This window comes from Asterias rubens, chromosome 5 (genome assembly GCF_902459465.1).
Source record: "Asterias rubens chromosome 5, eAstRub1.3, whole genome shotgun sequence".
In the NCBI taxonomy this organism is placed as follows: Eukaryota; Metazoa; Echinodermata; class Asteroidea; order Forcipulatida; family Asteriidae; genus Asterias; species Asterias rubens.
In genome coordinates, this window is record NC_047066.1 from 20,231,425 (window position 1) to 20,258,460 (window position 27,036).

General features: G+C 36.8%; 1 protein-coding gene across 3 annotated transcripts; it reads right to left on the bottom strand.

Annotated features, from left to right (window-relative positions):
• Window positions 1–198: 198 nt before the first annotated feature.
• LOC117290272 (serine/threonine-protein kinase ULK2-like) lies at window positions 199–26,848 on the bottom strand. Of its 3 annotated transcripts, none has more exons than XM_033771575.1 (25): window positions 26,352–26,848; window positions 25,436–25,528; window positions 24,309–24,350; window positions 18,527–18,596; window positions 17,985–18,035; window positions 17,031–17,153; window positions 15,678–15,751; window positions 15,097–15,257; window positions 14,515–14,597; window positions 13,804–13,857; window positions 13,044–13,297; window positions 12,521–12,551; window positions 12,143–12,200; window positions 10,107–10,229; window positions 9,626–9,773; window positions 8,230–8,320; window positions 7,551–7,751; window positions 7,169–7,302; window positions 6,571–6,772; window positions 5,757–5,950; window positions 5,366–5,532; window positions 4,928–5,046; window positions 3,882–4,075; window positions 3,214–3,304; window positions 199–2,818 (listed from the first exon to the last, which is right to left on the bottom strand). In XM_033771575.1, exons 1-25 carry the CDS (start codon window positions 26,439–26,441, stop codon window positions 2,742–2,744), a joined length of 2,925 nt encoding a protein of 974 aa, XP_033627466.1. In that variant the 5' UTR covers window positions 26,442–26,848; the 3' UTR covers window positions 199–2,741. The 3 variants fall into 3 exon arrangements, with proteins under 3 accessions (XP_033627466.1, XP_033627465.1, XP_033627467.1); XM_033771574.1 differs by having other exon boundaries at window positions 7,169–7,305; XM_033771576.1 differs by lacking the exon at window positions 10,107–10,229 and having other exon boundaries at window positions 7,169–7,305.
• Window positions 26,849–27,036: the final 188 nt, after the last annotated feature.

The following is a 27,036-nucleotide window of genomic DNA, read 5'->3' on the forward strand; positions in this document are numbered from 1 at the left end:
AATCAGTTGTAGGTTAGGGCTATACGTTTAAACGACTGAAGTATAGCTGCGTTTAAAGAAACAGAATCTGACACACAGACTCAACCCTAATGTGCTTGGGACCAACTTGGTCTCAGAAGTTCGAATTCGGGCGAGAGACTTCAAAGACTTAAGGCTGCTTCAAATGGCATTAAACGCAACACACTGACCATTTTCAAATTTATATTTAAATTATTTCGTTCTGTTCTTTATTTGTTTTTTGGTTTTTTTTGTTCAGAAATTTGCTTTAGTTATACATGTATCATCTATATACAGTATTTTGGTCTCTTAACATTATTTACACAGATTAAAATAAGCTCTTATAGTAACATTAGAAATCTCCTTTTGTCACAATCATAACAGTGATACATTAACAAGCACTCAACATCAGACAAAACAGTTACTGATTGATTTGTAACTAAAACAAACAGAAACTCCACAACCCTAGCTATTTGTATTGAGCTACAAAAAAACATTCGCACTCTGAAAATCTCTATCCTCATTTGTAGCACAAAGAAGTTCACACCAATGAAACATAGAATATAGCAAAAACAAACTCTTCTGGGTGAACTACCCATACAACAACTTGACAAAAGTAAACAATACGAGTAAAAATAGAAATTAAAAACTCATGCCTTGGCCTTGAAGTACCAATCATACTTGATTCTCAGCCACATAACAACACACTATAGGAGTCATAAATAACATTAATAAACACTTTAGACCAGCTTTGCAACAACAATTAAACCAATATATACACAATGGAAGAAACAAAAAAAATGTGAATAAATTATACTGACTGATGGAAGCTGCGTGTAAGATAAGCTCCATAATAATGCATATTCATATATTAACAGATGCAAACTTTTGTAACCAAGAAAAACATCTTTTTAGCAATGATATTTCACAAAGCAGCAATACAGTTTAAAATTAATATCGTCAACCTTCCATATAAAGTAATCATCTATACAAAGTACAAGAAGTCTTGGCAATGTACGTCACTTATTTAATACCAATCCAATACTTTCCAAACTGCTGCCAGCTAAAATAAATAATGGCATGCCAATAAATAGTGATAATAAATACTTGGCTGGCTGTATCAACTTCAACATGGACTACATTCAGTTCTTGGCAAGTAAAATAACTCCCAGGAGTGGATTTTACAAAGAGTTAAGACTAGTCTTATTTTGAGTTAGGACGAGTTACTCATCCTAACTTGGGACTAGCGTTTAAGTTTTCAATAACTCTTCGGACTAGTCCTAAGTTAGGACCATCTTTGGGAAATCAACCCCTGAGCACACAAATCCTTTTCACACAGTACACACACACACAATACTCCAATCCATTTAGTCCCAAGTTCATATCCAAGTTGTGCAGAGATATTGATTTACAAATTTCAGGCATGCACAAAATTAAAACAAAATCATAAAATGCCCAACTACGCTTACATAATTTTTTTAGGCTAAACCAGGAAATCAGCTAATCAGCTGAGGTTTCAGAGGTGTCATGCCTGAAATTTGCTTGCTGTGCGACATTTGCGGAACTAGTCACTAATTATGCGTATCACCACTCAGTTACTTTTTATTAACTTGAAAATGTATGACACACACAATACTCTCCTAAACTCAACAATGCTACAACCAAGAATGCAGCATATTTTTTTTCAGGGAGTTGAAGTCTTTTAAACACAATGCAATAGGCATGATCTACATGCAAACTAAATTTAAAAGCATGTGTACATTCGGATCAAGCGACTCCTGAAAAGTTAAAAGCTCACCCACCACACAGAATATATCTTGGCTGTGCAATGTGGGAGTCATATTGAGTGTTAATTTGCAGTGCAGTTAGTTAAGTCACTACGTGTGCCTTTAGATTCGCACCATATTTGTTACATGCCCCTGATGCCCACATGGCATGTTGTTAGGGCAGATAACATACGTGCGAGGGGGTCTTTATGGTGTAAAGAACACTAAGCCGAAGCACCTCTTTCTTTTTCCTCTCTATTCTTTACAACAGGACAGGGGTCACAGCATCCTCATCAGCATCCTCATCAGCATCCTCATCAGCATCCTCATAGATGAGACCAGCTCCTTCCTATGAAGCTTCCCTTACTCGGCTTTGTTGGTAGAGATGATTGTACCATTGGAGGTGGTCTTGTAGCCACAGGTGGCATAAGTGCAAGGGGTCTTTATGGTGTAAAGAACACTAAGCTGGAGCACATCTTTTTGTTTCATCTCCTTTCTTTAACAACAGGACAGGTGTCACACCATCCTCATAGAACAGGGGTAGCTCTTTCCAATGAAGTCATCAAGGAGTTGGCTTCATGGGTAGAGATAAGTGTGCCATTGAAGGCGGTCTTCATCTTTAGAGCATCGTTTAATGAGCCGTTGAAGATTATTGGGTTGCCACAACTGATCTTTGATCCTCAAAAAGTTGCCAACTCTGCCTTCAGAGATGGAAAGATTAGCATCCAAGGATAGTTTTTACCTCCATAGAAGGAGGCCAATCATTATGGCAAACTGCTTTGGGGGTATGAAAACTTCCTTTATACCCCTTTCCTACTTTCCTCAGATGTCAGTGAGAGGTTGCGGCATGTAATCTTCAGACCTTAGGAAATACTCCCTGCAGCAACCTGGTCACTTGACATGACAGTCTCAATTGCTAGCTTCCTAGGTTGACTGAACTTTTAAATCATATTCCTCTGATGTTTGTGATATTTTGTCTCACGTCGTCAATGGATGCAAGGAAGGGTTAGACTTTCGCTCCAGGTGGAGTATCCGTTGATCCAGAAGCTGTTTATCTGTTGGTAATAGCAATAGACCGTATTGAATATGACGTCACTGTTCAAATATCTGCCCTACAAGATGGCGTCTGTGAGCGTGTGCGTGTGTGTTTGCGTGCTTGTGCCATAGAAATCAAACCGGGAATGCTGCGTGCTACGTGTTTCCTTGATGTACGCGTTCAGACGCTCATATGGTTTGCCCTACAAGATGGGGATTTTCATAGCAGCAAAGGGGTTATTCAATAAGGTCTATAATGTGCTTGCATTGAAATTTGAATATTTTTATGAAAAAATTACACTGTATAAACTGTATAAGTTAACTATTAATTATACCGTTACGGTCTTAATTTTCTTTGATGTTGCAGTTATTTCCAAAAAAAAAAAAAATCTGTTCAAATTGAAGGATTACTTACATGTTAGAAGGAGGTCCCTGTCACTGTCTGTTGCAGCTTGGAGACATAACCCACGCAGGAGCATCTGAGCAGTGTGATAACGACTTACACACTATAAAATAATGACAATAACAAACAATCTTAAAGCTGGACAATAAAAATCTCTTGAAAAACAGGTAGAACAGGATGAGTGAGGAGCTGCTGGTGCACATATAAGAAGCCCGCAAAGAAATTCATCAGCAAAAACCCCATGATACAAAAAGGTTATAATGTCCATACATCAGTCAGTGGCCCCAAACATGTGCAACACAATGGTGTTAAAACTGTTCCCAACCAGGGTTACATGTAGATATTTCCTGGAAGTGCAAGGGTTAGTCATTCAAGTATGATCAAACAGATCATTCAAATTTTTCTGGCTTACGAGTGAAACAGGTTTCACTAGGGAGGTTTAGCTGCATGATTCGTGAGCGAAAACATGTACTTGAACGTGAGCAAATTTTGTTGTTTCAAGTGTACGTGAAGTTACCATTTTTCATGTCAGGTACGTACGTGTAGACACCATACATGAGCATGCAATAAGACCAAAGTGGTGACGTCACCTAGAAACAAAACAATTTTCTGACGTTCACAATCACGTTTTTGCTCACACATGAATCTAAACCTTTCTACTATTATAGAGACCAACATACCTCCTGTGGGTTACCGAATAGTTCATCCAACCCTGTGCTCTGACACAGATCTATTGCATAGCTGTACATGAGTTTGTCTGCTGTAATCATAAACCTATCTCTCTCCACAGTGCGCGTCCTACTCATGTTCTTATCATAGAGGACCCTGCAGCGACCTAGACAGTGGTGGTAGCGTTCGTTCAGTGCAGTCACAACTGGTTAGGTAAAATAAATAGAAGACCGTTGTTTTTAAACACTTTCAAAGCAAGGGAACAATTTTAGCTCTACATTGCTTCATTATTAATAATAGAGTAATCATAATAATATTAATAATAATAATCTGGGAATGTACATAGTATAGTATAGTACTTTTACAACAGCTATGAAAAAGACATAAGTTCTCAGTCCTCTTTAAAGCAAAACTACATTACATGCCTTTTTGCATAGGACTTTTATCATGCTTAAGACAGAGACATTAATGCCGACACATACTGCAAATGACATGAACAATTTCAAAAATGCAAATAATAATCGGTGAATAACCGGTAAATAATAAAATCCGCTTATCACATTTGGAAACAGGGAGTTCGACTTAAACTTTCCCCCTTTCAACAGAGGCAATTAAACCTAGCATTAAAACAAAATATAGAAAACATACAGAATAATAATATGATGAAGACAAACAAAAATCTAGAGCTTTAAAGACCAAGAAAGGATTTATAAACAAATACATATAACAAAATTGAGCACAGAGAGAAAGTAACCAATCACAGGATCTAAGGCATATGGTTTAAGAACAGTGCTTTGAGGTCCTGCCCCAAAGTTTCACATAGAGAGCAAGGTGGATACACAATAGAACAGGGAATTTTCATGAAAGAGTAGGGCTGTCTTGGCAACAAGATAGTCAAGTTTACAATATCAACAATTTTATCATACACATAAATAAATAAGCAAGTTTTAATGAGAACATACTAAAATGTCTTATTACCATGTACAGATTAGTTTGGATTCACAAAACAGCGCATCAATGTACAAACGGAAATAAACTAAACAAACAAAAAACTTACCATTTCGCACAGTGTTTGATGGTTTCAGCCGATCAGCCAGGATTTCAGTTTTGGCCATGTCCAGTGAGGCGGAGAGAAGTTCTAACGACCTAGCATACAACACTAACTGCTCTGCTCTCCTGAACATACAAACCAAATTACATTATTCAACTTTACTATCCAATCTAACTTTTAGATTTGGCCAACTTCAAGTCAACCAAAAAGGTCAACGAAAAGGTCATGTCCCGAACTGACATTTTCCAAAGTTTACATCTCTTTAATAAAACTGAACCCACATTCTGCTGATCAGAAACACCAGAGTTTGAATTCGGTGCTCTTAACCGCTCGGCCACGACAGTTACCACGGTGTCCTTGATTAGGAAAGATCTACTGCTTTAAAACGAATGTACATGTTCATGTATTTGTTATTCTGATTGAATATTCTTTGATAATCCTCACCTGTATCCCTCACTGACAAAGCAGACTTGATCCCCTGTTCCGATATCCGTCTCAACCCCATATACCGACTCAGCTAACGGGTCACTCCTCTGCTTTGCTACCTCATTGATGGCATCTACAATGCCAAGAATGACGCTGAGACGGTCAACTGTCTCATTATGCTCCGGCTGAAAATAGAAATGGTTGTAGCTCAATTAAGACAACTGAACTTGATATTCTTGCCTTGTACTTATAAAGGCTAGGTCACACTATATTTGCATACAGTTTTAGCCAGTTCGGCTACATTTTTCGAATTGTAATGAGAATATGTGCGAAGTGATGGGGGTGTTAAATGTCTTTAGTTATTACATGTCGATACATGTCTTTAATGCATAACAAAGTAGCATCTTACCTCAAGTAAGGTTTCCTCCGGTAGCTCAGGAGCAACAAACATGATTGGACCCATCATGTTGGGAGGCGAGGCAGCATATGGAATGGGGCTTTGACTGGAGGGTGAACCCTCAGACTGCAAGGCCGAGTTGCGTCGTGATGTACTACCAATGTAAAACATTGGATTGGTCGGTGGACTTGTGGCAAGAGATATAGCTACTTGGAAAGACACAATAAATAGACATAAGAAGTTTTTTGGTCACCCACCTCTTCATTGGTCTAAGTCTCGACTCAACTACTTGGTTATAACCGCTAACCATTAAAAACAATTGCCTACAAAACTGTTTAAAGCATATCAGCATATCAATGAATTCAATACTAAATGGGGTGCTGGGTGGGAGGGGTTGGGGGGGGGGAGACACAAAAGCCCTCTTACTTTCCATGCCATTTTCCAGTGTCTGAGTTGACCAATCGTTTGGGATCATTCAACTGACCGGGTTTGTCTATTGTGGAACAACTGTGCAGTTGTACATGTATGTATATGTGCTGTGAATATGTCTTGCAAAGGGCATACATGTACCCCTCAAAACTATGTGGATGATAATGAATTGTCATATAGTAGGAGGGTTGACTGTGTACTGAGTACTGTGTAGATGCAAATACTTTATAATAGCATATTGAAAGCTGGCATACTGCATACATATATCCTCAAAAACTAAAGGATGATAATTATTGAATGGTCAGAGAGTACTAGGGTTAAATTACAGTACGGAATTATCTAAGAAAGACTTTAGCGAGTCAATGCATTGGGGAGATTTTATTGTAAAGTATTGTACCTGACAGTCCATCAAAGCTTCCTGCAGGAGACTTTCCCAGGCTCTCAAAGGCAGCTTTGAGTGAGTACTGGTCTAGCCTGCTTGAGCTTGCACTACGAGGGAAGACTGCTGTCTCCTTTGGGGAACAGGCTTCATCATAGCCACCTATAGCACCACAGAATGTCTTGGTACGCTGGGGTCTGGCAAAGGGGGCACTCAATGGCTGTTAAAGACAATTAAAGGAATAAATATCAGCTTTAGTAAAAACAAAATTTGCTTTGAAGGAAAGGGAAACTTTAAAATGCATGGAAAAAACTAATATGGGTAGATTCCAAGGTTGACCCTGTTTTCAGAACAATGAAGTTCACCATGCATCTCATCAGTCTCCTTGAGAGTACATTCTTTCAAAGGAATATCTTTTATATTTTCGGTGAAAAGCGTCATGAACATATTTTCACATATAAATAACTTTACGCTTATGATAGCTTTTAAAACTGACAATAACTAATGTTTTAAACGTCATAAGGAAAACACTTCAGGCAGAGTATTTTAGCCTTGCATGCATTAACAGAAGATGCTTTAAAAATATATAAAGATTTAAGTATCCAACATTTCTTACTGCTTCAATAATAGTATCTTCCAATCTCATATTGGATTCCACACTGCCAACTCTTTTAGTGGGTGATCCCAATATTGTCGGCAGGGCAGAGGGGTTGGTGAAAGCCAAAGGGGATATCCTTGCTGGAGAGGACACTGCTAAGACAACGACAGACAAAATAATTCAATTATTTCACATGACCTACACTGCAACACATTTTTTCAAAACAATGTTGTCCTTACAGCAAACCTGAAATCATATTTAAAAAAAAAACAATGTTTGTTTGCATAAAGGTAAGATTTTCAGATTTCTTTGTCAATATCTTGTAAAGGGCACTCTAAGAGCCTTTCAAGGGCACCCCTTTGTAAAGTATCAGGCCTGCAAGTATTTAACATGAACTTACTTTTCCTTCTTGCCGGTGAGCCTGAACTTTGGCGCTTGACTGATGGCGGGGACCATTTGTGAGCTCCTACCGATTGCATGGGGCCTGATGACCCGCTATCAGACAGGGGTGGAGAATAAGAACCAATTGGGAAGCGGAAAAGGGGCGGGGAGGGCGAGGCTTGCGTCCGGCTGCCAGACACCCTATGATGAACACCAGGACCTGAAGTCAAGATAGACAAGAGAAGCTGGTAAAGACAAACTAGTGAAGTCAGAAATGAGATTTGGATCAGGCCTGGAATTTCATCTTTAAAAGGGCATTGCAAAGGGCACTTCCATTGGAAAATCTTAAAATCAATGGGATACTTTTGAAGGGGCACCAAGGCCAAAACCAGGTGTAAAACCAGTGGTCTGCGTGTCATTCCAGGCCTGTTGGACACCGCAATAAATCGGGATAACAGTACAAATCTCTGGACACCAAAAACCTTGTATTTGGAGACAACATTTTTCTAAAGATTGACTTTTCACATAGAAAACAAATCCACCAGGTACAATGTATTTTGACCCCTTTGTAGTGGCATGGTCACACCTTTCAAAAAACTTCAAAGGCAAGAAAATATTTGAAGAAAACTTGAAGCCAAGAAAGATTCTGTGAACAAAATAGGCATGAATGATGTAGATAAAACCAAACATTAGCCCACCTGGTGATCCTGAAGGGCAACTGATGGGTGAGGCTAATCCAACTGCTGCAACTGGACTCGGTAACTTGCCAAACTGAAGCTGGTGGGCACCCTTAAGAAAGGAGGAACCAAATCAAATATAAGTTATGATTGAACAGGGCTTATTTAGATTATTGTATTAAAGGTTTGGTTTGTTGGATCTGTGGAATGATACAAAGAGATGCAAAAACTTGAAGCAATGTACATACAACATCAAAATAATGGCCACATTTGATAGTCAGTTACAATTTGAACACACAGGTATAGTACATCATACAGCAATATATAACACAACATAGAAAGTTAACACAATAAACAAGGAAACACCAAATCATACGCACAATTGTATCATGTTAAGCCAACCAACAGAATGTTACATTATTTCAAAACATTAAAACCACTCAATATTCAGGATCATCTATTATAATAATAATAATAATAATAATAATAATAATAATAATAATAATAATAATAATAATAATAATAATAATAATAATAATAATAATAAGAATAATAATAATAATAATAATAATAATAATAATAATAATAATAATAATAATAATAATAATAATAATAATAATAATAATAATAATAATAATAATAATAATAATAATAATAATAATAATAATAATAATAATAATAATAATAATAATAATATAATAATAATAATAATAATAATAATAATAATAATAATAATAATAATAATAATAATAATAAACATGTATTCATACAGCGCTCGCTTAATACTGGGTTCCTAAGTTCTGAAAATCAATCTACACATACATTTAATAACAATTGCATCACCAACACACAGGCCTGCATACTCTACAGAGGCAATGGAGGCAATAACATCATGCCCCTGGGGCCAATTTCACTAAGAGCTCAGATTGATCTTATCTGTGTGTCAATCTGAGTTGCTATTTATCAAGATCATCATGTGAAAATAAATCACAGCCAGTTGTATGTGTGCATAATATAATTAAAATACTGAAATGTTTTAATCAAATACAGTTAATAAAATGTTACGAGAGAAATAAATGTCTATATTGTTTAAAACAAAACACACAAACTTAACCAATTATGATAGAGTAGAATCATTATTGATTTAGCAGTTCACAAAATCCAACATGACAGCACACATTCAACACAGACAGCCCAATCCCCCTGGACCAATAACAGCCCGAATTATTCAATACAATACATTTTATACAACACTATACCCTCAAAGATCAAATGATATACATGTATGAAAACAAAGCAATCTTCCTAAGGGTAATGATGTTAGAGTGCTTTGAGATAGGGGTGAAAAGCGTGGTATAAAAACCAACTACTATTCTGTATTATTCTGGAACTTAGTACTGTTTGAAATTAAGCTTACCTGTGGGGATGTTTTGGAAGGACTTATTGCACTATGTGGACTTGGGGTAGCAGCAGGTGGCGTCATCTTAATCCCTGGGGGATTCTGCCGATTGGGACTTGATCTGGGCCTGCCAGATGATCCCGTAGCTATAGGAAGACTTGTCGGCCTGGGATTATCCAAAGAGAGAATGGTTATTTAATGATTTGTAACAACTTTCATAAATGTATAATAAATGTTAAATTAGCATCAATTTTTACCAATACACCGATGTGTGTTAGCACTGTATACTCAGTACTTTCCCGAGTCCCGAAAAAATATCACTGGCATATTACTCGGGTGGGATTCAAACCCGCCATCCTTGTAATTCTAGAGCAGTGTCTTATTGACAAACCTATCACTAAAAACCACTTGAATGATATTGAATGGCCAGACGGTAAGATGGTTTTAAAGCTAACAACATAACACTTTGGCAATCCTTAGCCAACATACATGTACCCACCTCCCGTTTGGAGACTGACTTCCACCAGTAGGCGACTGACCCCCTGATGCTTGCGTAGCATACATGGCAACAGGGGAGGAGGGAGAAGGGATTGACCTATGCCGGGGTACTACAGGAGGGTCACTGTAACCAAGAAAATGTCAAGGGGGGTTACTCCAGCAGCAGCAACATCGGAAAATGGGTAATGCAGAGCTGTCAACAATTTCATCTTGCTATCAGGGAGATTTCGTACAACAATCAGGGAGATATTTAGTTACATCCAACATGTAGGAGGAAAAAGTTCCAGAAATCAGGGAGAGTTCCAAATGTTTTCATCAGAACATGAAAAGTTTGGTTTCTTTTCCCTGAATTTTCTGCAGAATTAGGGAAAGTTGGCAGCTCTGGTAAATGAAGCAATTGGCACAAATCTTTTGAACAAGATTTGGGATTACTGTATCAGTTCAGCTAGAGTGACCAGAGACCAGTTTTATATAGAGCTGCTTATCAAACAAATATGAGTGAAACCATGCTTAGCAGAAACATGACATCAGCCAAAACTCTATGCAATGCAGATTGCTCTTCCATTAAGCAGAATTTTCTGCTGAACAAGAACAAGTTTACCAGTTTTTACAGCTTAAAAGTATGTACAGTTTGTGCCTGCATGGTATCCACTCATGGTATCCACTCATTTTTGCTTGCTTGGCAATACCAGTATATACATACAGTTAACAGCTCTATCTTACATGACATCAAGCACAGCATGCACACTGGAGACACCCCAACAATTTTAGAACTATGACAGCATTATCCATTGACAATTCTAGCAGCATGTATACCTTTCAACTATTGACAAAAGAATCCTGTACAATATTTTTCAAAAGAGTATAGGATTTCAATAAACAAGGAACTCCGGGTAATGGTCAAGTTGTATGTTAGCCTTGACCATTACCTGTACACAATTTGGCCTCACTCTTCTTTCATCAACAGTCCCATAAGGCCATCATTTTGGTACAAAGGTTGAGTTTTGCACAAAGACAATGCTCTCCACAATGAGATTATATCCCACCTATTTTTTTGTCGGCTTACATTTGGGTTAAATGATAAAAAGATATGGCTTCGTGCTCTACCACAAATCTTGTTTGCATCAAGTTCATAACTTGTCATGCTACCTTGTTGCACTAACGTGACCAAATGTCCTTGTGCACTACCCATCGTCACATGTTGGGACAACAGATTAAAGTCTGACCCGACAGATAAAGGTTACTAGTACAACATACAAACAGACGGGGCCAATTTCTTAGAGCTACTTAAGCAAAATATTTGCTTAAGCATGAAAATAGCTCGCTTATTTTACAAATGTTACTGGCCAAAATTTCATGCCATATACATTGCTTGTGACTGGTATTTAGCTGTTGTTTACTTAGCATAACAATTGAGTGGAGTCTTGGCCGATAATCTGATTTTACTGAGCAAGGATGTTTTTGCTTGAGCAAAATTTTGTGCTTAAGCAGCTCTATGTAATTGGGCCCATGATTCAAACCCACATTCTGCATTAATGAAAACAAGAAGAATATAAATTGGCCACGATGCTCCACAAATCACATGGCTTCAAACTTCTGACCCAGCCTTTGCCAGAGCAGAAGAGGGATTGAATGATTCGGAATGTGATCTTAATCATCAAAGATGAATTACTACAGAAGTCAAACAGACTCAGCTAGGGTCGGAACGTCAGGCCATTAACTATTTATTGCATTTATACTGTTGGTCCTTTTGGTTGGGAAGCAGTTTGCAACAGCTAATTCTATTTTTTCAGTCACACAAAGAGTCAGAATAAATTAACCTGCCTGACCCCATTCTGACCTACGCCAAACTTAGAGTACCATGGTGTCTTAGGCCGTGTCCAAAACGGCGACTTTGGATACAGCTGCGGCTAGATCGTGAGTGTTTCCCTATTCTTCAACACTGGAAAGACACACTGATCTAGCCATAGCTGTAGCCGAAGTCGCTACACGGACATGACCTTACACTTTGTATGTTTGCATTGACCAGCAACGTACCTGACTGACCGCAGACGATCAAACTGTCTACTCTTTGGTGACTGCTCAAACCCTGTGCCTGATAAAGGTAAACAAGTTCATATAAGGTTAAGTATCAAGGTTTAAAGTTTAAAGTTCATTTATTTCCACAGTACCAACTGCAATCAAAATAAAATAACAAGAGAGATTGTTGGTGTACGATTGTTGGTATACAAGCACAACGTTGATGAAGTAAGTGTGAACATGAAGTGCAAATAAATAATCATGTGTTGCACCAATTAATGTAGTCGTTAGTGAAACCAGTTTCATTTGTTTGTGTTTACGAAAACTGAAAACAAGTTCACATTTTGTGCGTCTTCATTAAACTGTCACATCAAAGAATGGTAAACAAATACTCACATTGAACATTTGAAGAAACTAAAACGAAATCCTGTGAATAAAGTGGACAAGAATAAACAATAATACTAGCTGTCCAACATGAGGACAAAGTTTTGCTTGAAATCTCACAGAAAAAAAACCTGTATCACACACCAGCCATTAGAAACCATTCTACTGCATGGGTTACATATTATAATAATAATAATAATAATAATATTAATAATAACCATTTTTTATAAAGCAATTTCACACCCGAAGGGCATCTCAAAGCGCTTCCAACATTATTACCCCTTGTCACTGGGGGGGACACTTAAATTATTCCTTAAACCATCTCAAGGCAGCACAACTGGGATTTGTCTACTGAGTACATTCAGTTCAGTTCAGTTCAGTTCAGTTCAGTTTTATTTCCACTCAATCATTTCAGATGACAAGATATAACATAGAGTAGTAAAGATACACAATAGATTAAGTGGTTGAAATTAGGGTTACTTTGTTAATCCTTGCTCTGACACAGTACGAGCTGAAATCTTGAAGTTTGTCTTACCCCTTCCACTATCTCATTATCCAGAGAGGTGATACTCTGTGGCGTGCCAGTCCCGTATTTATCGGGTGAGCTCGACACATTGCCCCCACGACTTGTGTCGCTCTGAGAGGATGAGGAGCGGTGTTTCCTTGGAGGTTGGTCTTCAGGGGATGATATAGGCATGTTACCGGAGAGAGGAGAGACAGAGATGGTACGTCTTTCGGGGGAGTCTGCTACGTAGCTGTAAGTCCTGCTTGGTACTGGCATTGGGGCGGCTAGAAAGGAGAATTTACAAGTCAAAATGAAGACAATTTACGCTACAATTTTTATAAACCCAGTTATTACTATTAATATTATTATTGTTATTAAGTTAGAAGGTATTTAATATGCTTCCTTTGTGAAATTACAAAGTAAAGTTTAAGTGTTCAGTTTTTCATCAGTACATCCCCCAAACTGTTCTAGTGAAACTTTGACAAGAAAACACACACATTTTTATAGCATGTTTGTGTTAAATTTTTCCCCGTAATCAGAGGTTTCACACATTTCTGGGGACTTTGAGGATTGTACAGTTGTAGAGGAAACAAAATCAAACAATTAAGTACAACCAAGAGCTACAGGTATCTATTGGTTGCCCCAGCAGAGAATTAGACAGCGAGAGATTATATACTGAACAACCTCAATTTCATCAGCAAATCAATAAATGGGTACACAGTAATTGGCAACATTGACCGGTCTTTGGTTTGGTGAGAACATTGAAAACAAAAATCCAAACAATACTCACATGTTGAGGTAGATTGCACTTTCTTTCCTAGAAATGGATGACTGAAGAATGCATCTACAGTGAAAATGAACATTGATAATAATATTAATCTAGCAAAAGGGTAATATCACACAAGTAAACAATATCACTTTTTGTAATCAATATTTTTTTTTATACTATGTATTTTTTATACACGTATCAATTGTGTTACCTGTTCAGAAACAGAAACCCTAATCTCCCTGAGTATCTACATGTACAATGATAATTACTCAATCTCACAGTCAAACACTCAATGCCACTTCTGTACACTAAGTACTTTGATATTTGAGTAGTGTCATATAAATTTATCAATCAAGATGAAATCAGTTCAGCAGTACTCAGTCCTTTTCAGAATCAATGATTGGATAATCAGATTATAGAAGACATCCAACTGTGTAGGCAAAAAAGAGGACATGGCCAAGCACACAAAATATTGTACAGTGATTTTCAGTACTCTATGACAATATTATACACAAATAAGCGTGTGGAACTGAACGATTGACCTAAAGATTTTTTTATTACTGGACCAATACTAAATTGAATGGACAATGGTCAGTGTTCCTGTGGCTATTTCGAGCCTGAACTTTATGATGATGACACTATGATGATGGTTTGATAATAATGTACTCATTGTACTTGTTTAAAGGGGCGAAGAAAAATTAATTAAAGAATCAAAAGATATGTAAAACTTACCAAATTCTATTCTATTATTCTGGTTTCTTTGTAAAAGTCGAAGAAGGAGATCTTTCAGTTCCTTGGATGTTCCAGAAGGAATACTATACAAAAGCAGAAAATGGATTGAAAAAGTGATTCTGAAAATAAATGAATTTGTTTTGGTTTGTTCCGATCATACTATTGTATAATTTATCACTAGGCCTACATACACAGGTTAATAACAATAATACGATACATTTATATGGCGCATAAAGAAGGAGTCTCTATGCGCAACACAAAATAAAAAACAATTAACAAATATACTATAACAATTGTTACAAAAAGTCTTTAAAATCCCTTGGTAATCTGAAGAGAGTCAGCTGGACAAATAAGTTGTTCCATAACAAAGGTGCAATGAAGTGGAAGCCTCTTTGACCGTAGTTTAGGTTGGTAGGTTAAGAGTCTAGAATAGTAGTCAACTGAACTTGCCTGTAGCACTCTTTGCTTCCAAGAACAATAATGAAATAGGTTAATCCTGAAGATGAGCTGGTTTAATTAATTCATCTTCTTTATTGAATTAAAAAAAAGATACATCCATCCACAGATTAGTAAAAAACTTACTCTGGTGTGACATGCTTTGCTCGCTGGTAGAATTTCTTCAACTCCTGTGGGTTGGAGGCTTTGAACGGCGCAGACCCTGTTAGACATTGGAAGAGTATGGTACCCAGACTCCAAAGGTCAGCCTTACCATCATACTGCTGTGACATAATTACTTCTGGCGCCTGTTTTGCAAAATGAACAAAAAAGATACATTCTAAATTAAACTATTTATTATAAATTTAGTTTACCCAGCACCTGTTTTTTACAACTGAAGATCAAGCTAGACACAATTTCATAGAGCTGCTTTAGCACAAAATGCAGCTAAGCAAAAAAAGTAAGCTTACCAGATTAGGGTAACCGGCCATAAATCATGTCACATGCACCATTTCTAACTGGTATCCTACTAATTGTTGGTAAGCACAAAATATGTCAGCAAAATTGTCAGCTTAAGCAGCTCTATGGATGTGGGCACTGATTATATGATAGATGTACATACATAATACAATATTTAAGTCAATAAAAATAAAAATAAATTGTAAAAATCAATGCATTGAAATGTTGCTTACATGAGAGGATAAATTCATTGTTTGATCATTTCTTACCATGTAAAGAGGCGATCCACACAATGTTGCTGCCATCATGTCTTCCTCTAGAAACCGGGCAAATCCAAAATCAGCTAGAAAAAAGAAAATAAACGAAGATCATTATCAAAACATGTTTTGCCTTGTTTAGAGTTGGGAGTGAAATGTCACAGAGGAATTATCAGACGCTTGATCACCACACATCTAGATGTAGCTGGGTTTCTCCACGCTAGCTAATGAAAAGAGGCTTGGAATTATGTCGTCGAGGTTGGGCTCTGTTCCCTGGTCTTTGCCTTAGGTGCCACTTCAAAAGTCTCCCATAGTCTTTAAGAATTTCTGAAACAAGTACCCTATTCTCACGTGTAGATGGTTAGGGGCTTTGATACGAAAAACCTTCATCTGTCTGAGTTGTTTAAATTATGCCAGTGTATGTTTATGTTTAAACCTTGTGCTGGGAACAAAATTACAAAACTATTTGTTTGCAGTCTGTAAACTCAGATAGTAATCACTTGTTCAAATTGAAAGGAATTGTTTATAGAACCAGGGCCCAATTACAGTTACTTAGCACAAGAAAACCATGCTTACTGGAATAAGGTTACCACGCAGCCAGAATACAACGTCACATGAACCATCTGATATTACAAAGATGGTCTCAATTTGAAATTGCATTTTTATAGATCCTGTTAATTATAGTGCTTCAAAAACTACAAATCAAATAAGAAATAAAATATTCTTTCAAAGGCTGAGCTTGAGCCTGTAATGGTGACTGCCATCAGGCACACTATCGGGACAAGGAGGCACACATGCAAAGCTAAAAATAAAATCTAATGCCAAAGGTTCATGCAGATAATTAGTCAGCAGACTAGTGACAACAGTCTTGCATTTATGCAATCATCAGTACCATCAAATCACAAAGGCTGATAATGGATTCAGTTGTCCATGACTGGCTGGATACTTTCCAAGAAGCTCACATTGGTTTACGATATAATCGTGTTTCAAGGGAACATAATCAAAACTCTAAACACTCATGTTGTTCATAATCTTACATCATATAAGCAAACAAAGAAATTTTTTTACTGCAAAACTTTAAAAACTGTGACAGAAACTTTGATGTTGCAGGATCTGCAAAGGATCTGCATCTATTATAATATGAATTGTAACCTCATGATCTTTTTCTTCTCTTAAACAGGAAATGTAATACCTGAAATAACAAAGTTTGTAACCATTTCAATGCTATGTTTTACATGATGTACATTGTAAGTATGCCAAATGTTTTGTTATAGTTTGCCAAATGTTTTGTTACTATTTTTATTTTACAAACTTACATTATGACACGTAAACAAATGCTATTCTTCATCTTTAAATGTTACTCACCTATTTTGATTCTGATTTCCGAAGGAGGTGGCGTCTTTTTGCCTCGATGGGCGAGTAACAAATTCTGGGGCTTGAGGTCTCTGTGTATGATGCCCTTGTTGTGCAGTACCTCCATAGCAGACGCTGCATTAACAAAGAAAAGACCAATCAGTTTTCAAGAAAGTGTACAGTGTACTTGAATGTGCTTGATTATATTCCATCAAGTTAGGATTCTGTTCAGATGTTTTGCACTAAATACAGTGAACGATTTCCCTTGTATAGCGGAGAAAAATGCTACACAAAATGTTTCAATAGACCCATGCATGTGATGTCACATGCTGAAAAAGCGCCCTCACTGGGGTCAAAAAGCGCTCTCACTGGGGTCACAGGAGGCAAACGATTGGACGATAGCTGTCTTTGTGCGTGAAAATGTGCGCGTGAGCTCAGTATCAGTGTAGCGTTTCGCTTTATGCAAGGGGTCTATTGCCACTCAAAAAACTGGATTCGCTACCTATTAGCACTAGGTGTGCACACAATAAGTTCAGGCTAAATTTCTTGCTATAAAAAAGATGAAATCGTTTCCTGAGATATAATATCAAATGTCATTAGCATGCTGTTAATTAAATAAAAATTTATAAAAAGGTGGACATTTCAGCCAAAGATGACGTACACAAAAGAACAGGGGCTGTTCCCCTTTAAATAAGTCAGACAGACAACATTTGATCAAACACATTACTTCGTACTTGGGGGGGGGGGAGGGGCTGGTGATTTTCGTGCTTGTTGAAGCGTGATAAATGTTAGCTCTCTGGGAATGTCAGGAAAAACATCAAGGACACTAAACCATAAAAAATGTACAGCTTACACAATGTACAATACAATACACCAATGCAAAGGAATCATACTTCGTGTACATGCTTGACCCAAGGGTCACAGGCTTTCCATGGAAAAAAAAAGAGGAAAATACACAGTACATACCCATCTGGCGTAAGAAGAATCGTATTGTATCTTCGCTCAGAGTGCCTTTTGCTGTAGAGTAAAAAAAAAATATGGGGGTTTTAACCGGAACAGTGCATCAAGAAACCTGAAGATATGAATTGTACGGAAACAGTTGTGCTGCAGCAAAGCGTTAGTTGTGTCGACCTGTATTTTATGATAGGTCAACATCATTTTCGTAATACATACATGTACATGTATGTATACATACACTGGGCTTCTTGAGAGGCTAAGGTTTTGTATGCCCTCAAGTTCCATTTTACAATTGAGTATGGCAAACAAATCGTCATAGATAAATGAATCATCAACTTAAAACAATCTGATGAACAGCTTTACTTTGAATATTTTGACACAGATGCACTGTGCATTGATGTTACTGACAAAATGCGTTCATAACAAAATAACAGGGCATACTTCTATGAGCTCAAGCACATTCAAATGTCAAACATTAATGTCAGATAGATTATGCTACACTGAACTGCTGTAGATGTAGCTATTTGAAGGAATGTGTGTTTTAATCATACCATGCAAGTAGTCTGCTAAGTCACCGCCATTGCAGTATTCCATCACCAGAAACATAGAACTTGAAGTTTCCTGCAAAAACAAGAGATGAAAAGATTTCATTCAGAACCCAAATAAAAAAATTCAAATTGTAAAATAAAAAAGGAAACAGAACATACATTAAAAATGTCCTGTACACAATTTCAAATACTACAAGAATATGTAAAGTTTTTTGTTTGAAATTGAAGGTATGTGTAATTTGTACTATATTCTTCTCCAATACTAAATGAATGAAAGGATTTGTTTTAAAAAATCCAAAATTATGTAGATGTTTCTTGGGCCTACTTGTACATTTAGTAGATACATTTCACACCAACCCTACACCAACCCTAGTTTTTAATATAAAAAAATAAACACACCATCCAATCAAACCAAAATGTAAAAATTTTCTTAAATTTAGGTAATCCTGTTTCCATGGTTTACTATGCATCAATTGTTTTGATAAACAAGGAGATCTAATATGCAATTGCATTGATGTAAACAAATCTTTAAAAAAAGGCTGTAATTACCCTACAGTTGTCTACATTGAAAGGTCATTAGGCTTAGCACATTCATGATCTGTCAAGACTCCTAAAAGCAGTAGACCATGTAAACCTTTGTTTGTAAACAAAGAGAGTGACCTTGCTATCAGGAAATTTCCTGTCACTCTCAGGCATGTGGAAAAGTTTACATTTTGTGTCTTCCTACATAAATTCAAGAGGTATAAAAATAGCAGCTGAACAACTGTGTGAACTCCTTATTTTTATTCCGGTCTTGTATGTAACTAATTATGTGGTCCAGTAAAAGTTTTGAGCTGCAAGCCCTGCGAACTTGTGTGGATTTCCTCCCCCCCTAAAAAAAAATAAATAAATAAATAAATAAATAAATAAAAGAATAACAAATCGAGCCCTGGAGTCTGTGGCTCTTTTGTTAACATGTGATGTCATAGGTTATGTATAAACTACAGTTCACGGTATATCACACCTCGATCCTTGTACACTACACAAACTTGCTGACCCAGTAGTAGAAATTCTTTGTGTTCTCCCATAGTTTTTTTGGGGGGCAATGTCCCTATTGATTTTGTACGATGTGTAAGCAAAGTGAGAACGCCCTCACTCAGCCCATCAGCCCATGCTCAGCCATGGCCAAACCAAACGGATCTCCTTTGTTTTGAATTGGTAGACATTAGGCCTATGACACAGCTGTTTAATTTTTCCGCAATGTGTGTGACCTTGACTCCATTTACATAATATTAAGTTGATACGACCAGCATTTTGTGATCACGTTCCATATACATGGGTCACTCAACAAGGGAAGGTCATGTCTGACAGTGACACCAATATGTAAACACCAGCACTGCAGTCATAGTGAATTAAAGCAGAACATGGAAACCAGAAAAGAGCTTTTTAACAATAAACTTAGCGGGAAACAAAAAACACACTCCTGTCCTAGCAATATACTTTTCCCAAAAATTCATCAGTAGGCCTAAATGTAGTACATTGATATACATGGCCCAATAGTACATAGCTGGTTCTAGATATTGAAACTACATGTAATCATCAGTCAATAGATTTCATGATCGATATCAGTGGGCTGCGTTCTTGGAAACGAGCCAATTTGTGATGACAGAAAAGTGTGATTGTACAATATTACACAGACTGGCCTTGAAGCAGAACATGTAGAGATCCTAAATTATGTCTGGTGTAAATTAAAACATGGACCAGATTTTATTGCATGACAGCACAGCCAGCTGGGAAGAATGACCATTGCATCATGACCTTGTGGTCAATACAGGACATTATCACCTGACCATCACATAAAGATGATAAACACAACAGATGAGGATGTGTTATTGTTGACATTATGTTTGTTTACTACCCTACAAATGCAGTACCAGTACTGATCATACCATGTCCTTGCTCTATGATCATACTAATCTCAACAGACACAAGTTAAATACTTTTTTTCACTCTCCATGAGAATGTACATTGTTAATCACATCACTTACTTGAAGAAAAAAAACATAGGCCTACATGTACCGTCATATAAATAACAAGACATTGTATATAAATAAAAAGACAAATGGACCACCCTTCCCCATAAAAAAAACAAACCCAACAACAAACAAACAACCAAGCAAATAAACAACCAAGCAAACGAGCAAATAAACCAGCAAAAAAAAACAATCAACAACATAGAACAAAATTTTCAATAAGTTTCTGTATACACTACAAAACCACATGATTTACATAACTGCAGTGTGAATATCACAACACAACACACTAATCACAATACTGAACAACTTACTACAAGCAATTGTGATGTAATGGTTATTTTGGGAAATGATTCACTCATCATGATGACAACAAAAACCTTTTGAGTTCATTGAAAATGATTGAACAAGCACACAAGATGCTGTATAATGACACGTTGCTCTTTTAAGTTGCAACTGAGTGTACTTGTTTTAATAGAAAAGGGACCTCAGAAACCAATACATGTATTTCTAGTTGGTTATTTTGACCTGCACAGCATGTAAAATTTTACCAGTAAAACTTAGACCAACGGTGAACTTGCAGGCATGTATGCTTTGATTTTGAAAAGGGCAAGAGTACCAAGGCATTTTCTCCTTGGTAAAGGGCACCCTAAGAGGAAATTGTAAATTTTTACTGGAGCATTTCAAGGGCACCAAGGTAATAACCAGGGGGCATGGAAGCAATGGCCTTTGTTACCTCTGTGAAGTATCAGGGCTGAATTTGTATTCCTATAGTGTTTGATTTTGAATAAATAAACACAAATCAAAACAATATTTTTTTGGATGATCAACCAGCCTGGGTTAGCTTCAATTCTTTATTTATTTTCATGTAAAATTTAAGAGGTTTGAGCACTGTTAACACTGTTCCACAAAGGGCAACATTTAATGGTCAGCTTTATAAAAAAAAAAAAACTGTAGTGCTGATGCCTGCAACAAGGATTCCTGGCTAGTCTCACAATGAACATTCCCTAGACCAGCAGCTAGGGTGCATTCCTGTGACCTACATTTACAGGGTAATGTTAGTCAATCTGGTCCAGTGGGGATGCATTAACTATGCTGGCCATGAGCCAATATTATTAAATTGCACAACTATGGGAAACCAAATAGGAGGCTGTAAGCTCAGGCCCAATATGGTCATGGTCTAAAGGCCTAATATTTGAAGTAAAGACTTTTATCCCGGTGTGGTCACCTTGATTTTACTCCATTCCAACTCATTGTAACCAAACTGAGGCTGGATGAAATAATAGTCTGGTGCCATGCGCAATGAATGCTAGCATTCATTTGTAAACAGGGAACATGATCAATATAGTGACAGCATGATCAAGGTCTGTAGTAATACTTTCTTTTGACATGATGATGATTAAAAGATATTCCCTTCAAAATAAGATCCATGTATGCATCAACATGTTTTTGTCAAAATTATGCTCACCACATGTTTATATCTTGGGCCTACATGTACTTATTATAATCATATGATTTTTTTTTTTTAGATTTTGCTTACGATTTCTTTTTTAAATTTCTATTGTTCCTTCTTGATCGAATGAACTTTGCCAGACACCTTAATACATGTAGTACTACAGCCATACATTACATAACATGTACCAACTTGCCCCTCTCCATCTTATTATCATGTGTGTAATGCATGGACAGTGACTGACCTTTATGACTATTCACCAATTAGACCTAGGGATAATTACAATGACAAAGAGAACCCCTGGACTTAATAAGGGAGAGCAGGGTCAATGAGTTTCCATCATGCAGTGGGCACAGACAACAATTGCATCATGCATGATACTGTATATATGTAACAACCATGGCCTGGCAGGCACCCTATCTGACTGGTAAAGGCACTAAATGTGATTCATGCATCTTGACCAACTCGAGTCCATGCTCATTACATGGGCTACCTCCATGATTATTCATAAACCACTTTCACTAATGAATTTTGAGGTGGAAATAAGAAAACATTTCACGTCAGCCTGTACAAACATGTACAAAAACTCTCAGTACTGTAAATTGTACAATGAAGGGAAGACTGTAAAAGCTAATTAAAAATGGCAGTTTATAAATGCAAATTCTACTTCATTAGACCAGTTTTTCAATGTGAGTGTCCGAAAGCTGTTGATAGTGTATTGATTTGAACATAGAGCCTAGCTCTATAATTTGACTGATTATGGAGAGGATACAAAAAACATAAACACAAAACATTTCCACGACCTGCAAACATTGAAAACAAGGCCCAAGTTTGGGTAAAGACTAGGACCTAAAAAACAATTGAAAAATTACATTGTGACTTTCCAAAAAGAAAAAAGGAATTCCATTGATAAACCCTACAATAGTCAGTAATGACACTTCACTAAGACAACATATTTGTACGGTACTATAACGAAAAGCTACATCTGTAACAAGGTACCTGTGTTGCCTTGCCTTATAACACGCTCAGGTCATGCTGTACATAGCTAGTACGTACAAGTGTGATACCAAACAAACATGTAACAGAGCTATAAACCCTTGTATACATGTAGCTCTATTATTAATCTGATTTTATCATAGACAAAGGACTTTCTCTATTGCTTTTTATGTATATGTACCATGTACAAAGTAAAGCTTACAGTGTACAGTATTTAAGTACATTATCTTTACTAATAAAAACTAATGTATGTACCGGATACATAAAAAATAACACACTAATAACATCAATAGAGAATCGATCATCAACTACTCTTGAACCTGTTCCTATACCATAGTTTTTCAAATAAGGCATTGACCAAAACCTCAACAATACAGAAACCTTGGCAGTTTTAACACTTAGCAGACCGAGTATTCGACATTAAAATACTATTATGAAAACAACCTTCAGGGCACACATACACAAGCATTGAAATTACAACTCTGGCATCATAAAAAGACCCTTTTGATTAAATCCTACACTGAAATGGGAAGATTGTGCTGAGAATGAAAACAGTTCCTGCACGAGAAGACAAAACGGCTGCAAACACAAAGGCTATAAAATGCTTGCACCATGGGGAATCAGGATCTGAAAACACTAAGCTTTGATAATTCTGAGAAGAACTGGTTGTAGCATGGTAGGAACAAAGAAGTGGACCCTGGATTCAATTTTTAATGCGTCACATGATTAGTTTCAGGACGAAATCTCATATGATGTACCCGAAACCCATCATCAACAGAAATATGACCTTCGAAATACTGTCAACATTAAAGCACAAAAACACCAAAACATCACATTTGAAGACCCTTAATGACCATTGCTTATTTTGTTTGCCATAAAAAATCAACCATTTTTGTTTTTTGAATTAAATCTTGTGTGTTCACCATGCACATGTACAATGTAATTAAAAACTATTGCAGAGGTGTTGTCTCGGAAAAAAGCCATTTAGTTGTTGATGTTCCAATTACATCATGTCCGGTGCTCTATTTGTCAAGTTGTCAGGTGACAACATTGACAAATAAATGTATAAAACAAAATACTCACAAGTTTGTTAACAAGTACATGTATTTATTGAAAACTAGAGAGAGAGTAAATGAATTAAGTCTTCCAAAAACTAACATTTAATGTACTTGAGATGAGTATATTCTTTGTGGCCTACATCACAAAGAAAGGTAAATTGAATTGATGTACTGCATGGTAGTCATGTGTGAATATTTACTTAACAACTTACATTGTATGTAAAATACTTAAAACACGTGCTCTGATTACAAACTTTTCAACTTACCTTGAAATGTAGTAATGAGACTACGTTTTCATGGTGGAGGTCCTGAAATGTAAATTAGTGGTAAACAAGCATTAGTAAAAGTGATTGTTTGTTCTTCCGACATAATTTATGTAAGTTTACCACAATTTAGAGCCGGTGTGGCGGTTTCAGACCTCCGCCGTGTTCAGTTTTCCGAATGACCAAATACGGTAGCATTACGTCATGCGATGTCTGCGCACAGCAAGCGAAAGTAGTCCATTTTTAGTGCCGTATTGAGTTATCCATTACCCTCCGGTAGCTGTCATGGCGGCGTCCACGAGTCGAGTACAACTAGCGGCAAACGCGTGGATCGTATGAGTTTTTTTTTTTATGCAAGCAGAGTGTGACCTGCCTAAAGTTGTACCAATGTAAAGATGGGGCAAGAGATTATGTGACTACACAGAAAAGAATCGTAATATAAATAATTTGGGGGTCACTGCTGAGAGAACTACAGTACTCGCCAGGGTACTCGCGGCGGTATCTGACAGGTCACCCGGAAAACTGAACACGCCGGAAAGCTAAAACCGTTCAAACAGCGTTTTGATATGTCCGACTACGTCACCCGGAAAACTGAACACGGCGGAAGACTGAAACCGCCACACCGGCAAGGTATTTGCTTGCGTAATAGCCTTGGACAAGGCTAGGTCAAACCCTAATTAGGAAATACCCAAACTGCAGGTCATTCCACACTGAGGTCAGACTCAGAAGATACTGGATTTAGAACTGTTATGTAATGTCTACTATGACAGGAAATGACTACTTTTATACTTGTATCATCAACAACATTGAACAATAGCTCAAGCACAAATCAGGCCTCATTATTTCATTCTTCCAATGGCAAGGCAGTTGCTCCTTGGTAATAAAGGGTATTTCAACAAAAAATATGAAGTACACACCTGGAATATTTATAATCAGTATAGCAGTTTATCAATTTAGAATACGCTATAAAACACAAAAACATTTTTAAAGAACAAATACTTAATCAATATACAAAACAAGTTGATTTTAAGGTGTTAGTTTATTTTAAGGTGTAGTTTATTTAAAGTTGTTTACAAAATCTCAGATATAATACCGGCTATACCTAGTTCAAGGATAGATTCAAACTGTACCTTAAGAATTTCAATTTCTTTCTCTGGCATGGTCTGCGACTTTGATAACTTCTTCTTGTTAATGCACTTGATTGCCACAACCTCGTCTGCTCTCTGTCAAATAATCACACACAAAACTACAATACTCAAAATGATACGAAAATAGCACAATGAGTGAGCAAGGAATGCTGGGGAAAATGGCGCAGCGAGATGGATTGTCCCGAACTCTGGTGGAACGGTTATATCAGTCCAAAATCAGGCAGGACTAGAATGGCACAACAAAGAAAGTTTATCTTGGTGACGCATTAATTTGATTTATAATATAGGCACCTCACCACTTTCCTAATTGTGACACAAGAATATTATGTTTGCATACAAATTGCTTTTAGTTTACCTGTACATGTACATATGTAGCTAGTATAGTACTAGTACTGTAGTAGTAGCATGAACCGGGCTTAAACTTAACTTTAAGCATTTGCAATTCAAAAACAAAGACTTCTTCCTCCATGATAAAACCAAAATACAATTACAATATTTTAAAAGAGTAACAACGTATGGAACGAAAATAAATGTGTCTCTCGTCTCACCCAAACTATACAAACCAACTTTATAACTTTTTTTAAAATCTAAATATAATACTAATAGTACTTAATGTAATATCTAGGGCTAGGGCTATTTTGTAATCTGACATGTCTGATAATGATATCACTATATCAGATACAAAATAAAACAGCAGACTGCAATTAATATCGAGGACTTCTCCAATTCATTATATCAAGAAAACATGTAACTCTTCAATTTGTGTCACAAAGTAACATTAAAGTACTGATTAATTAGTTATTTGAGTTTGACTTTGAGTTTGACAATGAATTGTTGAAATAAATGGTCATAATCTCATATACCAAAGCAAAACAAAATTGTTTACAAAATCGTTTACCTGTTTTCTCTTGCCTCTGAAGACAACTGCAAATGCCCCATGACCGATTAGGTCTTTCTTGTTGTACTCAAAATCTCCAACGCTTTCCATCTTTTCAACCTCAATAATGAACAAAGAGGTGCAAAAATGGGACCTCAACTAAGCGGTCATAGAGTTACAAAACAAAGCTCAAAGCTTGTCCGCTTTGCTGACGGCCAAAAGAGCACAGCCGCACAACAGCCCGCCATACAATCGTCTGTCACACTCTCACGGGTGCGCCGTTACTTAAAAATGTTAGTCCATTTTCATCTCTTTGTTGACAAGGCTGTCTCGATATGGTTAAATAAATCACTGCTCCAAAGCTACAGCAACATGTCCACATCATCCTACATTCATTTTTGATAATATGGAGGTCACTTTGGAGAAATATTCTATAACAAATTGCAGACGAGTCTCAGTTCTTGCTCTGTTTTAGCCAGCGGTTTTGTGGTTTGTTGTCGAATGACGACATCTCGTCATTCGATCCCATGCACTTTTGACCATTTAATATAAACAGGCCAGCTGATTGCTTTATATGTATCATCGACTTTTAAAAGGGGCGGCCAAAATGTAAAGATGTACACCAACCGAAACACAATCATTGGTTTGGTATCTTTGTTAATAAAATGAATAAAATAGTCACAACATTATTGTTAATAAATCTAAA

What these genes read in the sequence shown, in the direction of transcription:
- LOC117290272 (XM_033771574.1), bottom strand. Translation starts at nt 26,441, where the DNA reads ATGGAAAGCGTTGGAGATTTTGAGTACAACAAGAAAGACCTAATCGGT. An exon ending in GAATAATAGAATAGAATTTG is followed by an intron (nt 13,858 to 14,514) that starts GTAAGTTTTACA and finishes TTTTCACTGTAG; the next exon opens with ATGCATTCTTCAGTCATCCA. An exon ending in CAGGGACCTCCTTCTAACAT is followed by an intron (nt 2,819 to 3,213) that starts GTAAGTAATCCT and finishes TATTACCAACAG; the next exon opens with ATAAACAGCTTCTGGATCAA.